This window comes from Natator depressus, chromosome 21 (genome assembly GCF_965152275.1).
Source record: "Natator depressus isolate rNatDep1 chromosome 21, rNatDep2.hap1, whole genome shotgun sequence".
In the NCBI taxonomy this organism is placed as follows: domain Eukaryota; kingdom Metazoa; phylum Chordata; order Testudines; family Cheloniidae; genus Natator; species Natator depressus.
In genome coordinates this window covers 17191684-17211139 of record NC_134254.1, presented here as the reverse complement: position 1 = coordinate 17211139, position 19456 = coordinate 17191684, and the positions used below count along the sequence as shown (strand labels likewise).

General features: G+C 56.7%; 1 protein-coding gene across 2 annotated transcripts in view; it reads right to left on the bottom strand.

Annotated features, from left to right (window-relative positions):
• CYB561D1 (cytochrome b561 family member D1) overlaps positions 1–19456 on the bottom strand; it is a 41098-nt gene that overhangs the window by 17864 nt on the left and 3778 nt on the right. Inside the window, exon 3 of one of the 2 annotated variants that reach the window (XM_074936459.1) lies at positions 18931–19422. In XM_074936459.1, coding sequence (XP_074792560.1) covers positions 18931–19422 — 492 coding nt within the window. Of the gene's footprint in view, positions 1–18799; positions 19423–19456 lie in introns of those variants that run through there. The other variant, XM_074936458.1, reaches the window with a different exon arrangement.

Genomic DNA, 19456 nt, shown 5'->3' with positions numbered 1-19456 from the left:
GTGGGGGTAAGTCCCGAGCGCACTGCTTTCCTCACTGCATCAGAGCCAGCGTGAGCCCCTCTCTGCTGTGTGTGAGGGGGCGGGAAGCATCTCTCTGTCCCACCCAGCCCCAGGGGTCTGGTTACAGGCAGGCAGGTATCCTGAGCCTAGCAGCTCCTCCCCACTGCCAGCCAGGTCATCTGCATTTTCACTGACCATTTCCCTCTCTGCCGATTGGTTCCCTGGATTCAAATTCAAACCCTTGGACGTTACAGGAGCAGGGCCTGGATCCTGTCCCAAAAAGACACAGTCACTCCCCAACAGGGTCTCGCAGCTGGTATCCTGGAGAACCCCAACGACCAGGCAGCCCCACCCCTCCTGGGTCTGCACAGGGATCTGGGCCATAGGCAGGGCGAGAGGCTTCATCCCTGGGACCCTCACCCAGCTCACACAGCCCCTCAGCATCTGAGGCTGCACCACCCGGGGCCTGACAACCGTTCTCTCTGTCCCAGGATCTCGCCACCCCAGGAATGTCTCCCCATTGACCATCACCTTCCGCTCCCACTGGGGGTCCGAGGGGCCTGGCCCAGGAGACTCCACACAGACATATAGGTTGGGACCAGGAGTGGAAGCCTGTCCACCTCCCCACCCATCCGGCTGACGGAGTCTATGGCCTTGGGACCCAGCAAGAGAGCTAGACACCGGGGCTTTTCCGCAGGGTCCCCCTGGTTCAAATCTCCAGCCTGCTCAAAGGCAGTGAGGTGGGCATCCACATCCCCCCCCCCCCTTAAACCGGGGGCAGCAATTTAGTCTCGAGGTTCCCTGCGGAACTGGCACCCCGAGGTCTATCCCCACTCACCCCTGGGAGGTCCCCTAGGCCTCTCCGCTCCCCCACCGCCAGTTCATGCTGCTGCTGCTTCTGCAGCTCCTTCTCGGGCTCTCACTCTCTCTCACAGTCCTCTTGCTCTCTCGGACTCAGCTCCAATCCCGTCCATCTCCAATCCCCTGATGGGGAACCCGATCGTGAAGACCCCCATCTGGTCGGGGACAGGAGTCTTGGGGATGCCTGGCTACTGCTCCAGCTGCTCCCAGATCCTGCTATAGCCCCATTTGGGGTCAGGAATCTGTTCCTTAGAGTGATCATCCTCCTCCAGCTGCATGATTAACTGTGCTTTGGTGAACTTTCCAATGCGCAACCCTCTCTTTCTGCACAGGGTTACAATGTCCTTCTTCAGGAGACGGTGACAGGCCATCACTCCGCTCTTCCCAAGTTGTTGTGGACTCACAGGCCTGTGTGGTCTCAGCTCCCCACGGTTTCCAGGGAGAACCCCTAGTGTACCAGCCCTTCTCGAGGTCACCACCTCTTTGCCAGGGTCAAGCTGCAGACTCCTCCGCCCCTTGGACTGCTCGCTGCAATCCCCAGGGGAACCCTGTTGTCACAGAGTCCCTGGGCGGTGCTCTGGAACTGCTCCCCGTGAAACCAGTCAGGACTCTGCGGCAGTCGCCTTTCTGTGAGCAGCCTGTGTCCAGGGCACACAGCTCACACAGCTTCCACCTTCCTGGGTCTGACCTTGGAGACTTCAGCATTCTCTGCCCCTCTGTGCGCTTCCCACAGCGAGTCCGCTCAGGTGGGGCTCCTGGGGAAGCCAGAGGGTCCTGCACCCCAACTTCGCAGTCAGACGTGACTCTCAGCCAGCCAGTAAAACAGAGGTTTATTAGACGACAGGAACATGGTCTAAAACAGAGCTTGCAGGTGCAGAGAACAGGACCCCTCAGCCGGGTCCAATTTGGGGGGCAGTAAGCCAGACAACCACGTCTGCCCTTCACTCCATGTCTCAGCCAGCCCCAAACTGAAACTCCCTCCAGCCCCTCCTCCTCTGGGCTTTGTTCCTTTCCCGGGCCAGGAGGTCACTGAATTCCTTTGTTCTCCAACCCTTTAGCTCTCACCTTGCAGCGGGGAAGGGCCCAGGCCATCAGTTGCCAGGAAACAGGGTGTCGGCCCTTCTCTGTGTCCAGACCCCTGCACACACCTGCCCTCTAGGGCTCTGCAGTAATCATACACCCTTACCCCACCCCCTAGACACTTAAGAACTGCATAGGGGAAACTGAGGCACCCCCACACTATTCAGAGAAAACATTAAGAACAGTCCCACTTCGTCACACCTGTTACTGCAAAAGTCCTTCTCTCTCCCAGGGCCAAGCTGCAGGCTCCTCCACCCCGAGACTGCTCACCGCAGTCCCCAGGGGCACCCCATTACTGCACAGTCCTTCTCGCTGGTCACACACTCTCAGGGGCTAACCGCCCCCCGAAACCACTCCTCTCTGAGCCTTCCAGCATGCCTGGTTCTCGTCTATTCCCCTTCATTTTACTGCTCCCCAGGCACTTACTGCAGGAAGCGCCATCCGCGGGGTGCAGTACATCCCACCACTGCCACCAGTTGTCACGGAATCCCCGGGCGATGCTCTGGAGCTGCTCCCTATGAAGCCAGTCAGGACTCTGGAGAAGTCTCCTTTCTGTGAGCAGACTGTCTGCAGGACACCCAGCTCACACAGCTTCCACCTTCCTGGGTCTGACCTCGGAGGATTCAGCATCCTCTGCCCCTCCGTGCGCTTCCCACAGCTAGTCTGCCTAGGCAGGGTCCTGGGGAAGCCAGAGGGTCCTGCACTCCACCACAGTCAGACGTGACTCTCAGCCAGCCAGTAAAACAGAAGGTTTATTAGACGACAGGAACATGGTCTAAAACAGAGCTTGTAGGTGCAGAGAACAGGACCCCTCAGCTGGGTCCATTTTGGGTGGGCAGTGAGCCAGACAACCACGTCTGCCCTTCACTCCATGTCCCCAGCCAGCCCCAAACTGAAACTCTCTCCAGCCCCTCCTCCTCTGGGCTTTGTCCCTTTCCCGGGCCAGGAGGTCACCGGATTCCTTTGTTCTCCAACCCTTTAGCTCTCACCTTGCAGGGGGGAAGGGCCCAGGCCATCAGTTGCCAGGAAACAGGGTGTCGGCCATTCTCTGTGTTCAGACCCCTGCACACACCTGCCCTCTAGGGCTCTGCAACGATCATACACCCTTATCCCACCACCTAGATACTTAAGAACTGCCTAGGGGAAACTGAGGCACCCCCACAGTATTCAGAGGAAACATTAAGAACAGTCCCACTTCATCACAGGCTGCTCTACTACTCACCAACAGGGGTCAATAGTGAGCGCTCATCTCTCTAAGGCTTCAGGCTTCAGGGCTTATTGTGGTACTTGCTTCTTGCCCCCAGAGCCTTCTCCTCAAACATGGTCTCACCAGAGTAAGGAGCAGGTTCAGCTGACACATGCACACCACACACAGGTCCCAGACACCACACTCACCACACATGCACACTGCACAAACCTCAACCCCGCAAACACCTCACACACCCCAAGCCATGCACACCCCAGCCTTGTTGGCTACTGGCAGATGCCCAAGAGAGGGGCACAGAACCAGCACGGTGGTTCTACAATTCTACAATACACGTGAGCCGCCCTTTGGATAGGCCTTGCTACTGTCAGCTCCGTGGGAAAGGGGAACGCTTACCCTGACAGGCCTGTGGGCACGCTTGCAATGAAAGCGCAGGGTCAGTCCTCTCACAAATGTGCCGACCGAAGCAGCAGGGCCCTTTCGCGCTCGCAGCCTCCATCAGCCACGTCTCGCCCTCCGGCAGGCAGAGCTCTCAGCTTGTATGATGCAGCTGTCAGTTTTGCTGCATTAGCCTTTCCCTTTTAGAGACTCAAGTTAAATTCTACAAGCCCACCTTTCTGTCCTACCCTGTGTAAAGGTACCTTATACACACACACACACACACCCCTGTGCAAAGTGCAGCTCTGACGGCAGAGAAGATCTGGTGCATAAGGGCTGGCCTAGATCGACACCAAGGTAGAATTTGGCGATAGGCTTGTAGAATTTAACTTGAGCCTCTAAAAGGGAAAGGCTAATGCAGCAAAACTGAGGGCTGCATCATACAAGCTGAGAGCTCTGCCTGCCGGAGGGCGAGACGTGGCTGGTGGGGGCTGGGAGCGCGAAAGGGCCCTGCTGCTTCGGTCGGCACATTTCTGAGAGGACTGACCCTGCGCTTTCATTGCAAGGGTGCCCACAGGCCTGTCAGGGTAAGCGTTCCCCTTTCCCACGGAGCTGACAGTAGCAAGGCCCATCCAAAGGGTGGCTCACGCACTCATGGCTGGGAGACGCCAGCAGCTCAGGAGACACCGTGTGGAACTGGAAGGTAAAATCTTTTCCAGCCACGAATGTTACAGGCGACGGAGTCACTGGGGCAGGCTGACGGGAGCATTGTGTATGGAGAAAACACTACGGCCTGCTGGGACATTCTCTTGGCCAGACCCTTCCGTCCACCGCAGCTAGCCACAGCTCTGGGCCATTCCGGCAGCACCAGGGCCAGCTTGTGCCCCCGGGTGTCACCTCAGTGACCGGCTGCCTGGACACCAGCATTTGTTTGCGTGTCTGTACACGGGGGGAGCTCGGAGAGACCTGGCTTCCAGCCCAGCCACTTTGGGAGGCTATTCCACAGCCTAATGGATCTCCATCGTTAAGAGGTTTCTCGTAATACTCCGCTTTCTTCATTTCCTCCAGTCCCTCCTAGCAATTCCCCCATGTGCCTCTGTTTTCTTGATGCTTAGCCCATGCAAATACCTGCAGCGTGCTATCATGTCTCCCCCAGGGCCTGATTTGCAGAGTGCTCACAACTCCAGTGGAAGCTAATGGAAACTGATGGCAAATCAAGCTCTTAGCCAAGCTGGATCTGTTTAGCTCCTTCCAGTCTCACTGTGGGAAAATCCCTCCAGCCTCTGCTCATTTCTTTGGCTCTTCTCTGAATTCCTCCCGGAAGTGCTGACAGTTTTCTAGCAGTGAGGTGCCCAGCGCCGACCCTTGGCACTGGTCGATGGATGCAGGCCCTCAGTCTCGGTGTGCACGTGCGTGTGATGCTGCCCACGCTAGGTGTGAACCCTGATCTGTTAGGGGACAGGGTGCGTCCCTCCACCAGCTCAGTCATAAGAAGGATGTGTCCCAGAGAAGACTAGACAGTGCCAGCTGCTTTTTAACCCTGTCCTGGTCGCCACGACTTCTTGGCCAAAACTGGCCATTTCTCCCATTGGCTCTTGTCGAGTTGCTCAGTTGCCGAGAGCCAACGGGACAAATGCCCAGTTTTATCAAAAAGCGGGATGCAGAGCACAAGGTTGCAGGGACGCAGGGGTGGAGGTGAGCAGCAAGGCCAGCTCTGTGCAGGGGGGGCAGGGCTCGGGAGAGGAGTTCTGCCAGCCCTGTGGGAGAGGGGGGGCAGGGCTCAGGTGAGCAGCAACACCAGCCCCAGCCTCACGGGGCGGGGGGGTGGGCAGGCAGGGCTTGGGAGAGGAGTGCTGCCAGTCCTGTGCGGGGGGGGCAGGGCTTGGGTGAGCGACTCAGGCCAGCCGCACATGGGGAGAGGACTCGGGCCAGCCCCATACGATGCCCCATTTTCACTTGGGGAACTATGGTCACCCTAGAACTGCTAGGAACTGGCAGGAAGAGCAGCTGCAGGGGAAAGCCAGCACTGGGGGACTGGGAAGAGAACGCACCCCACATGGGGGACACAGTCACACCTGCAGGCATGTTCACCCTCTGAAAAGAGCAAGTTCAGCCCCCGCCAATCCCCTGTCATTTACTCAGGCGGAACTCCTCCCCCCCGCCCCCGCCCCCAGCCCCAGGTGAGCCTTGGAAAAAGGTGGGGTTGACAGGCAGAGCATCAGCCACTCTGCCCGAGAGCCCTGAGCTAGTCTTGCCCACCGCCATGGTACACAGGCTTCCAGATTTAAAAATGAGCCCACTGCCTGGCTGTGTCTCAGAGAGGAATCCCAGGGACCTTCCAAATCATCCAGCCCACATGCAATCACATTTGTCACGTATATAGCCTCTGACTCGGCGAGCCACGATTGCTCCTCACAGCTCTCTGGCAGGAGAGGGAAGTCGTATTGTCCCTATTTAATAGACAGGAGCACTAAGGCACCAGGACATGTCGTGACCAATTTCTCAGAGTGTCAGTGGAAAAGCCAGGAATAAAACCCAGGAGGCCTCACTTCCAATCACTAGACCCCATTCTCCTCCCAGGGCTGGGAATAGAACCCAGGGTTCCTGACCCACATCCCTCTGCGCTAATCATTAGACAACATCTCCTGGTACCTGCCACCACCTTCCATGGTACAGCTCAGCCTGTGCTACGAAAGCAGCTCTCCCTAGGGCAGCTCCACACTCAGGGTCCCCTCCATCAATCCCCTGGAGGCAATACGTTATCAGGCTTCTCCAGAGACCCTTCAAGCAAAGGGAGAGAAGTTGCTGAGAGATGCAAACTAGACACATTGGGCTCCCTCCGCCTGGCCCTGGCAGCCGAACGCTATTATAGCCATTACAGCACCCAGGCGCCTGCAGGGGCACAAACAGAATGAAAAAAGCCATGCCCCAATGAGCAGCATTCCCATCCCCTGGCTGCTGGAATCACTGGCTGTGCCCTGCTTGCTAATACAGTCAGCACTCAAGCCAGGACCCTCCCAGTCCCCAGGTAACAGTTCTACCTTTGGAGACCAATGCGGGGTTTTGCACCCATTTCCAGGTCTGGTGCATTGCAGCTTGGTGGCATGGGAGCTGCAGGATCTGGGGCCCATGGGGCCAATGCTGCCCAGTGGTGTGGGTGCTGCATGGTGATATAGCTGCTCTGGAGGAGCACAGACCTCCCTTTCCTTGCTACTGCCCACAGGAAGGTTCTGAGCCTCTCTCCAGAATGTCAAGCAAATCCTGGGCAGCAGCAGGTGCTGATCTTGGGGCACCATGGAGAGCTCAGGGCCCTGTGTGAACTGCTCTGTGGGGCGGATAAATAGGTAGGCAGCACTGTATCCCTGCTGCAGAAATCCACTCAGCTCTCTGGCAGGTATTAGAAGGGCTTTGGAGCCAGCTCCATATGAAGGGGATAATACCTTTTAGCAATGATATTAATGCCTAATTTATCCTCTCTGGGTGAGGGTTTTATGCTGCTCCGGCTGCTCCTGCAGGCCCAGTAGACTCTGCTGAGGTTCCCATTTCCCTTTCTCTTGGGAACTAAAAAGTGTCTTCCCTCCCCCATGGCCTGCGGTCAGAGAGGGGCAGTAAGTACTCTCCTGTGCCAGGTTTTAGGGGAGGATTCTTTTTCTCTCTGTCAAAGCCATGACTGCTTCTGAAGCAGCCGCTGGGGAGAGGGAGCAGCCCTAGCTAAGCAACCTGCCTTCCTGCAGGGCCTAGGGCTAAAATGAGCCCCAGGCATGGGGCTTCCTCCCCGCCCCCTGCCAAAGAGAGGTGTCACAGCGTCACTGCACCAGCAGTGTCTCTTGGGATGATGTTACCTGGGCCCCACAAATGACTTCAGAGCCAGGCTCACAGGGCTAGGATCGCTGTCCCCCCCAGTGCATGCGCACACAGACACACAGAGCCAGAAGGAGCCCAGTGCTCTCCCTTCTCCAGCATTGCAGGGGACCTCTCTGTATCTGGCATACTCTGGCTTTCAGATGGACCCAGACCAAAGCCCAGACCACTGTGCTTTGCATGGGTTCTGCCTCAAATCACAACCTTCCCCAAACCTGGGGGGCCTCAAGGTAGGCAACTAATGCCATAACAAAGTGGCTGGATTTTCAGAGATATGGAGCACCCCGGCTCTCACTGATTTGGGCTGGATCTGGGGGTGCCCAGCACCACAGAGGAACAGGTCCTCTGGCACACAGGGGCATAAGCTTGGGCCCCATGGCTTAGAAATGGTGGCCTGTGTATTCAGTGACCTTGCTGGGGTCAGGCACCCACGCGGGACAGGTTACTGGAAGGCGAGGTGGCAGGAAGGAGTGCAGAGGAGTTGAAGCCTCTAGGCACACATCAGGAGAGGAGCTGTTCCGGGCTTGAGTGGGAGGTGGGAAACCAACTGCAGAGTGCAAGGGGCAGCCGGAGGAGGCACCCAGGTAGGGGAGGATGCCACAGAGAGCCTGGGAGGCCAGGGTGAGGAGCTGGAGCTGGAGCTGACATGCAAGGAGGTCCGGGTGAGGCCCAGGGCTGGGGGTGTGATACGGTGGAAGCGGCAGGGCAGGACGAACATGTGAAGGGAGAAGAGGAGGCTGCAGTAGTCCAGGCGGGAGGTGGCGAAGGCCTGGAGAGGGCCTTGGTGGTATGGCTGGGGTGGATTTGGGAACCCAGGTGGGAGGGGGTGCTGGCCAGGTATGGGGGGGAAGGAGCCAAGCGAGAGGATATCTGTGACTGTGCAAGGACAGGCGTGGCCTGGCGGGCAGGCTAGTAGGGTGGCAGCCCAGATGCCAGGCATGAGACGCTGACCTGTTGTAGCAGGAGGCTGCCCAGGAGGCAGGACCAAGCCATGGCAGAGACAGCGGGAGGCTGGGGGCAGATGTGCGCGCACACAGAATTATTCTGGTTATCAGGCTGTCAAAGCCAGCCTGTCCTGCCTGCAAAGCTGACTCCTGCAGGGTTGGACTGTCCCTTGCCATCTCGTCCACTCTGCCCCTGGCACAGAAGTGGCTCAAGGTGCTGCCATGCCAGCAAGGAGCCCTCGCTGCACTGAATTTCAGCTCAGGAGAATTTACATGGCTCAGGATCTGTGCTGAATGCATCCCCCCGCCCCCCGATACTTCTCTGGCCTAACTGTGCGCCCTGGCAGAGCTGCCCCTGAGCAGGATGTGGTTTGCTGCAGAATCCTGATTAACTACACAGCAGCGCATCGCCCCCAAGGCCCCCCATTCACAAGGCACCTCCAGCCAGAGGCCTGAGCCTGCTCCGGGCAGCAATGGGATGCTGGGTGGATCAGCACCAGGCAAGACACCCCACCCCACATGGGGATTACTAGAGACCCTGGCCCCATGTTAATGAACTGCTGACATGTGGCTGCCAAGCTGCGCCTCCCCTACCACAGAGCGAGGCCTAAGGGAAGTCCTGTGCCAAGGCTTCCCAAGCTCACCCCTCCCATCCATCCTCTACCCTGTGCTCTGAAGACTAGTGCAGCAGGTGTGCAAACAGCTTGAGCTCCCTGCAGCACCAGACCTTAACCCCCACGCAGCCTCTGCCCACACGAGCGCTGGAATACAGGAGCCCCACCCCCAAAGGGCCTCCAGCATCAGAGGCTGCAGAATTTCCCCCAGTGATGTTATAAGTGCATGGTGGAAACGCGAAGAGAAGCCAGGCCACCTCGATGGCACTGCAGCCGCTAGCACAGGCTCCTCTCGCTATTGCTTCCCCTATGGAAGCTCCCACATTTCTCCTTCCCAAAGATCCCCCCCCAAACACTCTAATCGTCTGGCTGGACCAGCAAGCTGGCGTCTGGCTCTGTGCTGGAGCTCCTGGGGCAGTTCTGTTCTCAGAATATCCAGGCTGTGAAGCAGACACCAGCTGCTGCAGTCTGAGAAAGGGATGTAGGGGGACAGCGGGGAGGAGAACCCTGGGAGTTTCCTCTGTTAGGAATTCCCCTCACAGCACTCCATGCCACCCTCCCCTTTGGTGACCACGTCCCTGGCCCATTGTCTTGTTTCCTAGGAAACTTGTCTGGAGCTTCCCCCACCCCAACCTACTTCTGCTCCTGCTCTGCCTGTACATCAACCAGCCACTGCTCCCAGCCTGAAGTGCGCAGCACGCCAGAGCTGTCACAGACATAACATCATCTGGCAGCAACACCACTTTCATCCTCGCTGGGGTTTCAAACGCTCCTCCTGGATGGGAGACTTGAAAGGATACTGTCAGCTAGGTGCAGGCACCACGCTTAGATGCATGGGGGGCGGGGGAGATAAATAGAAAAGAGAACGGTTTGCAAAACCCAGCACAGAGACATCTCTGCACCAGCTCGCCCTAGGGGAGAAACCGATGTAAACATCTCCCCCCAGGGCTAAGCACCCAGCAAGAATGTGGAGGTGAAACTGATCAGCCCAGATTCAGCATCTGCACTGAGTGATCAAGGCTCATTCATAGATTCCAAGGGCAGAAGCAACTGCTGGGATCATCTAGTCTAACCCGCTGTGTTACATAGGGCAGAGAACTGCCCCAGAATCATTCCTAGAGCAAAGCTTGGGAAAAACATCCCATTTTGATTTACAAATGGTCAGTGATGGAGAATCTACCGTGACCCTTGGTGAGTTGTTCCAATGGTTAATCACCCTCCCTGTTAAAAGTTAGCTTTAACTTCCAACCATTGGATCCTGTCATACCTTTCTCTGCTGGACTGAAGAGGCCTTTTAAAAATATTTGTTACCTTCTCTTTGTTAAACTAAACAGATTGATTCCTGTAAGTGTGGCCGATGTTCTTTGTTCCCAGATGGAGACACTTACATTTAGCCATATTAAAACACATTGCTAGGTTGTTCCCAAACTTTCCAAGCGATCCAGGTTGCTCTGTTTCAGTGACCTGTCCACTTCATTATTTACAACTCCCCCAATCTTTGTGTCATCTGCAAACTTTATCAGTGGTGATTTTATGTTTTCTTCCAGGTCACTGATAAAAATGTTGAACAGTGAAGGGCCAAGAACCAATCAATGATTCCCTATGGAACGTGGTGGGCTGAATGAGGGGCCTTACAGTCCTAGCCTCTGCTTCTTGCAGCCACGGGGCTGGGAGGGCAAAGGTGCCTTCCTGATTGATTCCAGGGTGGTCTGGGGACTGATATGGGTCATGGCAGGGGCACCAGAACAGGAGGGCACAAGGGGCCAATGCCCCCCACCTTTACAAAGACTCCATCACCCCTGGGTCATGGCATAATTTAGGGCAGCCTGGGGGTCTGCTCTATTTTATGCAAACCATGCCAGACTGCCCAGAATCCCGACAGATTCAGCTGTGCACCCTCTCTCCCACATCACCCACACCTGCCTGGATCCATCTGTACACGGGCACCTCCATGTACACTTTCCCTCACACTCCAGCATACATGCACCACCCACAAGGCTCTGCATATATGCACCTATGCCACACACATATGTACCCCTGCACAGAGACACCTGGGCGCACACACGTGCACTGGTCCATATTTCTGCTACCAGGCTCCTAATAAAACTGGCTCCCTGGCCAAAAAAGGGAACTGCCAGCCCGCCCTGGGGAAAAGGCTGCTCCTGACCTCATTCCCTTTCACTCCCGCTCCCTGGGCTCCCCCAAACACTCCAGCTACAGAATGATGTGGGACTGTGAGCAGGGTCTTTGTGGCTGCCATAGCAGGCGCAGTGCCCAAGGCTGCTTCCAGCTGCTGCGTGTCCAGACTCTGGCTTGGAGGTAGGTAACCTCAGGGCAAGACGGACACCTGAGATGGCAGCTGGAGCCCAGCAACGCTCTCCTGGGAGAGATGGGGACAGGCATGCTGGATGATGTGCCAGCGGCCAGGCTGAGAAACAGCAGGAGGCTGGATCATGGGCTGAGCCTGCAGAGGAGACTGACTAAAAGGCAGAGTGTGCTCTGTAGCAGTCTGGAGCACTAGAGGGTACTTGGCAGGGCAGCTAGCAGTGGGGGCTGGGCTAGCTGACATGTGCCAGGAAAAGTGTAAACAGGGCAGTTCACAGCTCTGGGTGAAGATCAGACAGGGTATGAAAGGACACAGGTCTGGGTATAAAGGCACCAGATGGGGTGGGCTGGGTCCACGCCCTGGGTGATCTTGGGCAAGTCACTGAATCCCAGGGTCCCATCTCCTGCTTGTATGGTGTATCCCTTTCTCTCCCCTCTGTTCCATCTGCTCTGTTTAGTGCCTCCATTCCTCCTCTTCCTATGCATTTGTACCGCACCTAGCACAAGGTGGCCCCAGTTGGGACCATGAGGCACAGCTGTAACACACATTTTAATGGGTCAAACACAGGAGCTTCCATCACTGCCTCACAGCCCCCAAGATCGCCTCTCTGGAGGTTGTATGAAGAAGGGGGAGTGGAAACAAGCATGTTATCCTCTGCACGAACAGTCACCAGAGAGGGCTTAACTCAGCGGCACAGCACCAGCGCAAAGGCCTGGAGCGGCAGGGGGCATCCCCTCTCTGGACTCCAGGGAGACACCGTTGGGCTGGAGGGCAATTGGCTCCTTACAACAGAACAGCAGAGGGATTCCACCATTGGAGGCCTGCGCCCAGAACTCCAGTTGAAAGGAGCGTGGGATCAGAGTAGGAGTGCGGTCGGCTCTCCCGGATGCTGTATGCAGGGGATGAAAGCGACTCGGAGCCTTCTAACAACAGGAGCAAATCCAAGCACCCCTCGGGAGATGAGCCGGGCCATGTCTTGGGTTGCTGAGCGGGCCAGAGATCAAACGCTGCGTGGTCCCAAGGTGCAGTACTTTCCCTGAGAGCTGAAAAGAGCAAGCCAAGCAGCGCTGCTCACTTGTCTGAAAGGCCCTGCTGAGCTCCTTTGTCTGCACGTCCATCAAAGCTGCTGTTCAGGGCCAACCCTCAGGCTGCTGGGCTCCAAGCCCGAACAGCAGGCACACCATGTGCATGGGTGAGGGGGGGACCACCCCCATGCTGCAGGGCTGGGGCTCTGGCAGCACTAACACCCGGAACCCTGCAGGACTGACTTTGACAACTTAACTAGGAGAGGAGGGGAAGAAGGCAAGAGAGACCCTGGGAATAACAAAACTTCCCCATCCCACAGGGGTCTGCAAGGGTCAATACAGTAACGATTGCTACTGCTCAGACACTACCGTACCATGGCCCAGATCAGTCCCATAGATCGACTGATCCCAGTATGCTGGGGGCAGGGAGAGAGGCTGAGTTGCACCCCAGGGAGGAGTGACCTGGGGCCTGTGCTTGGGCAATGCATTCCAGGCCCAAAGCAGACAGCGTTTCTAGCCTTGGCTTGGTGCAAGATATGGGACTTCACAATCACACCGTCTGGGCCTTCCCCACCACCCCCGCAGGTAAACAAGCTGCTAGCATGCGGGATTGACTCGGGGTCACAGGCAGACTGGGATCCTCACTGTGTTTGACAGGACACAAAACGTTTGCCGGACGCTTCATGAGATGTCGACCTTTGTATCAGTCATCAATCCCTGGGTCTAGCGGGGGAGTTGGGGATCTGGCAGCGGCCTACGGTCAAACATAGCTAGTCCCAGCATGGCACAATTTGTATCCCCCAACAACCAGAGCAGCCACACAAGCAAGGCCCTGGGAAACCAGCTTGGACAGTCCAGGGGGGTCGACAGCTGGAGAGAGGTGACACGGGTCCCTCAGCTAATCCTCATCTTTCCTCCTTGGCTTTCTGGATGCTGCTGTTAAGGTGACCTCTGGCTGACTTGATTTTACACATTATTTAATCCTCTTCCCCCCGCCCCCAAACATCTGTAGGGCCAACATCCAAGCTCCTGTGTTCACGCAGCAATGGTACCGGCTCTGTTCCAGGGACATAGGCAGAGCCTGGAGCATTCAGACAGCTTGGCAGCTAGCCTGAGCTGGTGCTGTCGGGGTGGGGGAGAAAGGGGCACATGCTCGAGGGAAGGCGAGGCAAGCTTGGCAGAACCGCAGCCCAGGGCTTCCCTCCAGTTACCCTAGTGGCTCTGCGGCTGGATGGGAACACAGAAGCTTTCGTCCAGCCTGTTACTGCAGCAGCCTCTCCCTGCACCTGGATCAGGAGGTTTTAGGGGCGAGACTGATGAGCGTTCAATTGCCAAGCTGTGAAGTATCCAGGCCCCCACAGACCAGTCCCGGCGAGCTCTGGCAGCTCTCCCTCCTTTGCAAACAGCTCCCCCGTGTGGGCAAACATCACCCCAACATCCACTGGTCCTGGTCCGTGCAGCTGAGACAGGGATGCTACATTTCTTCGGGGCAGCTGGTGCCTCCATCCCAGCAGCGCGTGGGGGGGGGGGGGCCCGCTAGGGCGCATTCGGAACCCCCCCAACTCACGAGCACGGATCACTGCACGGCAAAGTGCTGGAGGCACAGGGCTTTGCGCAAGGGCGAGGCTGTGATCATGTATCACCCCTGTGATGCAAGGCTGGAGTGGCCCTCGTAGGGCAGAGCCTGACATTTAGGAGATCCTGGGTTCAATTCCCTGCCCCGCTGCAGACGGCCAGGGCAACCTTGGGCAAGTCACTTAGGTCCCTATATGTGCAGAAGCACAAAGAAACGATGGGGGTAATGGCACTGCCCACCTCACAGGGGGTTGTGCAGTGTGAGGTGTTCACAGTCCAGCAATGGGGACCATGTAAGTACCAGAGACAGCCCGTCTGGCCACCACATCCATCTCAGTTATGCCCTGGGACCCACTAGCTTCCCTCTCTTCATGGGGCAGAAGCTGATTTCCCTCTTCTCCCCGCCACCCTGGTGCCCATCAGAGGGGGCGTGGGCAGACATTGCCACTCAGTCATTCTAGATCAGTGGCTCTCAAACTATTTTACTAGTGACCCCTTTCACACAGCAAGCCTCTGAGTGCAACCCCCCTTCTAAACTAAAAACACTCTTTGATATATTTAACACCATTATAAATGCCGGAGGCAAAGTGGGATTTGGGGTAGAGGTTGACCGCTCGCAACCTCCCATGTAATAACCTCCCGACCCCCAGTTTCTCTTCTAGATGCTCAGTGCCACCCACGCTGGGCCTTCTCTTCCCTTCCATCTCAGGCCCAGCCCAGTGGTTTGAGCAGCAGGACTGAAGTCAGCAGATCTGGGTTAGCTGTGGGACCTTGGGCAAGTGTTGTTCCCTTTCTGTATCTCAATTTGCCCAGCTATAAAATGGTAATAAAAATAACCGGGGGGTGGTCATGAGGATTAAGTGATTAGCGGCTGTGACATGCTTGAGAGCCTCTGATGACAGGTGCCACACAAGGCGCAGTGCTGCTCACTCTTCACTCAGACCCACCGGCTTTGCGGCAGCTGCATGGGCACTCCTGCCCCGGAGAAATGAACGAGGCCAGACCACTTCCTGACAACACCCTGCCCGTCTCGAGCCCACCCCTGCCAGCCATGGGCGTTAGCAGTTCAGTTAGCCCCCACCAGCCTTGCGAGTCAGGGAGGTGTTCCCCACATTTTACAGATGGGAAACTCCAGCACACAAGGGTTTGCCCATCCTCACGTGTCAGCAGCAGAGTGGGGAAAGGAGCCAGATCTGACTTTCAGGCCTCGGCTTAAGCCATTATCTTGTCTCATCCTACATGCCCCACCTCACAGATAACACACAAATGGCTGAGCTTCAAGCGCACAGCACCAGTCATGGCACCCCAGTACCACCCTGCCAGCCATGCCACACGCCATCCATATGCGCCGCAAACAGAGCACACATCGGGCACAGCTGGGATTGACTGAGGTTTCATTGTTACACACAAGAATTACATTCCATGACTGGGCCCCAATTACTGCAGGGCTGTGTATTCAACACACAACACAGGCTAAGAGCACATACAAACGCACCAGCCACACAGATGCCAAACACTTCTTACCCATTACAATGCTATTTGAAAGGCAGAGGACTGACAACGAAAGCAATAGCAGGGTGACGAGGCCTCTGCCACAGCATGATCTAAAGTAACTTGGAGACTGAGATCATGGAAACTGAACCATTTGTGCCCTATTCACCTGTGACCCTCTTCCACTGGAGTTATTGTGTTTCAAACAGAATCCAAATCCTGCTCACGGTCTCTCCCTCCCACCCCATGCTGCTGACGAATTTCTCTGTGCCTTTTAGATACCTCTAATTAGATGAACTTTTTCTCTTACCCATCCCCAGAGCCACCCCCTTTCTCCCCTCCCCCCGAAGCTGGCAATCACAAGGGCAGACTGCTGGCTTGCTCAGCAAGCTGGAATCAAAGTTTGAACAGCAAAACCCAGCAGGTGTGGGATGTGATCAGAGGCCCAGAGAGCCTTCACTCCATCTGCACCCCTCCCAATCCGTCTGCCCTAGCAACCTTCAGTCCAACGCAGCCACTCATCTGTCTGCTCTCCCTCTCCCCCAGGCTGCAGCGCTTCTGGTTTATTTCCACTCCTGCTATGATCTATAACAAGATGTGCCACAAGGAGGTCTATGGAGTGAGATATCGTGAGGCTTGCTGCATGCGATGGTGAGCCAGACAATGTGCGACTGTACAAACCCCAACCCTACCTGGCCCATCTCTGCAGACAGCAGCTGCTGATGGAACCTGTCAGAACAAGGTCCCAGACTGCAGCTCTCCCAAGGAGTGATCTCAGAGAAAACAGCTGCTTTATACAGGTTTCCATCCCAACACAAAGCAGGGACAGGTCGGTATTTGTATAGTGCCCAGAGGCCCTCCCCGAGGTCAGCACCCCATTGTGTGAAGTGCTACAGACATGTAGGGCACAATCCTGGTGCTTGGCTCTGCCCTAAGGAAAAGCTTGGTCCGGATTCTGACCAGTGCTGCAGGGAGACAGTTAGGTGGGGGTCTCCAGCTCCCATGAGGTGGAAAGTTCCCCCCAATGGCTCTCAGCTGGAGTGCAGCTGTACATACATGTTTTGCGTCCCCAGCATCCAAAGCCTGAGCTCACAGGGCAGGGTGGGGTGGCCGTGGCTGTCCCACGGCACGCCAGGAAGCACCCAGCATGTGGAAGGCTCCGTATAACCAGACAGGAATGTGGCTGTCAGCATTTAGGATTGCACTTCATTAGCTCCCTGAAAGACATTCCCAAAGCCAATGCCTTTAGCTTGCAAGGCATGGACTTGGCCCGGCTTTTTGGACCCATAACACAACAGAGAGAGGGGATTCAGCTGGGTTAAGCGAGCCGGAGCCACTCAGAATGCAGCTAAAAGGAGGAATGTACTGAGCTTGGGAGGTGCAAGTATTGCTCCTGCCTGCTGCTGCCCACTCCGGCTTCGCAGGGCTAATCCAGAGTGACCCTGCAAGTGGGGTTTCAGAAAGAGTCCTTGGGGAGGGGAAGGACAGCTGGCAACCAAACCCTAAGTGCACAAAAGAATTGCACACTCTCCCATTTTCCAGTCAAGTGGGATTGAGCAGAAGGGTTTCAGCAGCATGTTCACAGCAAGAGCCATCAAAGGACATCGCAGCCCTTCCATGGGTCTCCGCCCCTGCTAGCACATCTGCCTTGCCCCTGCTGCCACCCCCACCCATGCAGTGACAGTCTGCCCACCGCATGTGTACCCCACTAGCATAGTGGCTGATCCTCAGGAAGGATAGCAGCCTAGCAGAGCTACTCTTTAGCCAGGGCTGCGGTGCTGAGGGTCACAGGTGAAAACCCCACTGGTGACGCATACGGGGAGGTGTGGGGGGCATGACATTGGACATTCTGTTGGTGCAGTGCCAGCACCCCGGAAAGGGAAATGCAATGCGAGCCAGTGAAGCACCTTCCCCGAGATACTGGAGACAGATGCCCCCTGCAAGTCCTGCCATTGAAATGGTTAAATATGGGAATAGTGAAGTCAATCAGCTCCCACCCCAAACATGACCCTAGGAGCTTCGCTGCTGACTAAGGCTACGTCTACACTAGGGGACTATCGCGACACAGCTCCATCGCCGCAGCAATGCCAGCACACACCCGCAGCGTCAGCGCAGCCTACAGCTGAAAGGGGTTTTCCATCGGCGTAGGAACACCACCTACCCGGGTGATGGTAGCTAGACTGATGAAAAACGGTTTCCGTCACCCCAGCTGTGTCAACACCGGGGGTGTGGTCAGCACAGCCGTGATGCTCGCGAGCTCCAGAGCCATGCTGACCTACATTTTCAGTGGAGCCCAGGTCCAAAGCCCAAGTCATTGCGAGTTTTGAAGCCCGCACAGCTAGTAAACCTGCCCCCGGGCCACACCTGCAAAGCCATCCCCAGCCCATGAAAACCCCAGGGCCACTGCAATCTTGGTGCTTTCCCATTACAACCCACTGAGCTAACCCATGGCCTCTGCCCCAAAGCGACACGCAGATACAGACCTGCCACTGCAGTGGGGGACAAACAAGCAGAAGTCAAGTGCTGCAACTGGCCTCTGAAACAGCGGCTTCTCAGGACATGGAGGGTGCCAAGCAACCACCTCTCCGGGACCCCCCCACGCCCTTGGCTAAGGTGAACTAAGGTGTCAAAGGGGCTGTGCTGATGACCATGCAGAGCCAAGACCTTTGCTTACCCACTGGACGGGTCCAGCTTGGGCAGCAACAGTGCAAGTTTCCACGCCCAATGCCACCTATCTATGGCGTTTCCCCGCAGGCCTCAGGCACAGCTAGATCACCAACTCATCTCACACAGGCCCATTTCACACCCCACCGTGGTGAGAATCAAGCAAAAGGCCCCATATCCTTCCAACTGCTCCCTCAGCCTGCTGGGCCCTTGGGGGGTCCAACTACCACAAAATCCAACCCTCCGGCCTAGGAAAAGCCTGGGGTTCTGTAAGGGCCTGCATGGGTCGGGGCCAGGGGGGGTTGCAGGGGGAGAGGGCAACGGGAAGCCCAGAGTAACATTAGGAACAATAATTAATCCAGTTTGAAGAGAACCTGGGGCCTATTGCGACGCTGCCAGCAGCCAGATGCACCCAGGTGCTCTTCTGCCTCATTTACATCCGGGTCAGGACCAGCTGAGCTGCAGTGCTAAGGGGCAGGGACTCCAGTGTGAGCCAGGAGCTCAAAACCGAGCCCCGGGTCCAAAACCTGAACAAAAATACATGAAGTGTCTATCTTAGCTGTGATCAGACAGCTCAGGATCTACGCCCACAGGGCAGCTCTGCTAAACACCCAAGGGAAATGCTCGTTAGTACAGAGAGTTAAGGAACGTGCCCCCAGTGCACATCTGCATTGTGGAAAGGCAGAAGGGCAGATGGGAGCTCAGACCAGAGTGTATGGGGGGAGGGAAGAAGAGAGGGGGATGGGCAGGCCGGAGCTCAGAAGGGTGGTGGGGGAGAAGAGACAGGGATGGGCAGGCCGGAGCTGGGGTGGGGGAGGGAGAAGAGAGGGGGGTGGGCAGGCTGGAGCTCAGACCCGGGATGGGAAGAGGTGCAAGGAGAAGGGGAGGCCGGAGCTCAGACACGCACCCTTTTCTTCAGTAGCTGAACGTCAGTGGTCTGGTTCATGATCACCAGGGCAGGGTAGAAGGGCAATGCCAGGCAGAAATACCAAGCTACCCCTTTGACCTGTGCCTGGAACCAATCAGAGCAAATCCCGAGGACTACAGTGAAGGTGGCCAGCAGACACACAACCAGGCCACATGTGACATGGTACAGCCTTAGCTGTGCCACAGCGGAGATCCTCAGCAGCTGGGGGAAGCGCAGGCCAAGCCCGCACAGAGCCTGCCCACAGGTGGCAGCCAGAGTCAGGACGCCCAGGAGGCTGTGCCAGGAAACCAAGTGCGGGAGCTCGCTCCGATTCTTGCTGGAGACGATGAAGCCCAGGCCCAGCGTGGCAGCCACGACCACCAGCGTCTGCGCGGCCCAGTGCAGCCACACTTTCACCAGACGGGAGCAGAGGCAGAAGGGGGAGTTCTCGGGCGAGAAGAGCAGGATGGCTTCAGGCAGGCAGAGGCAGAACTGGGGACACAGGAGACCATTAGCAACATGATGC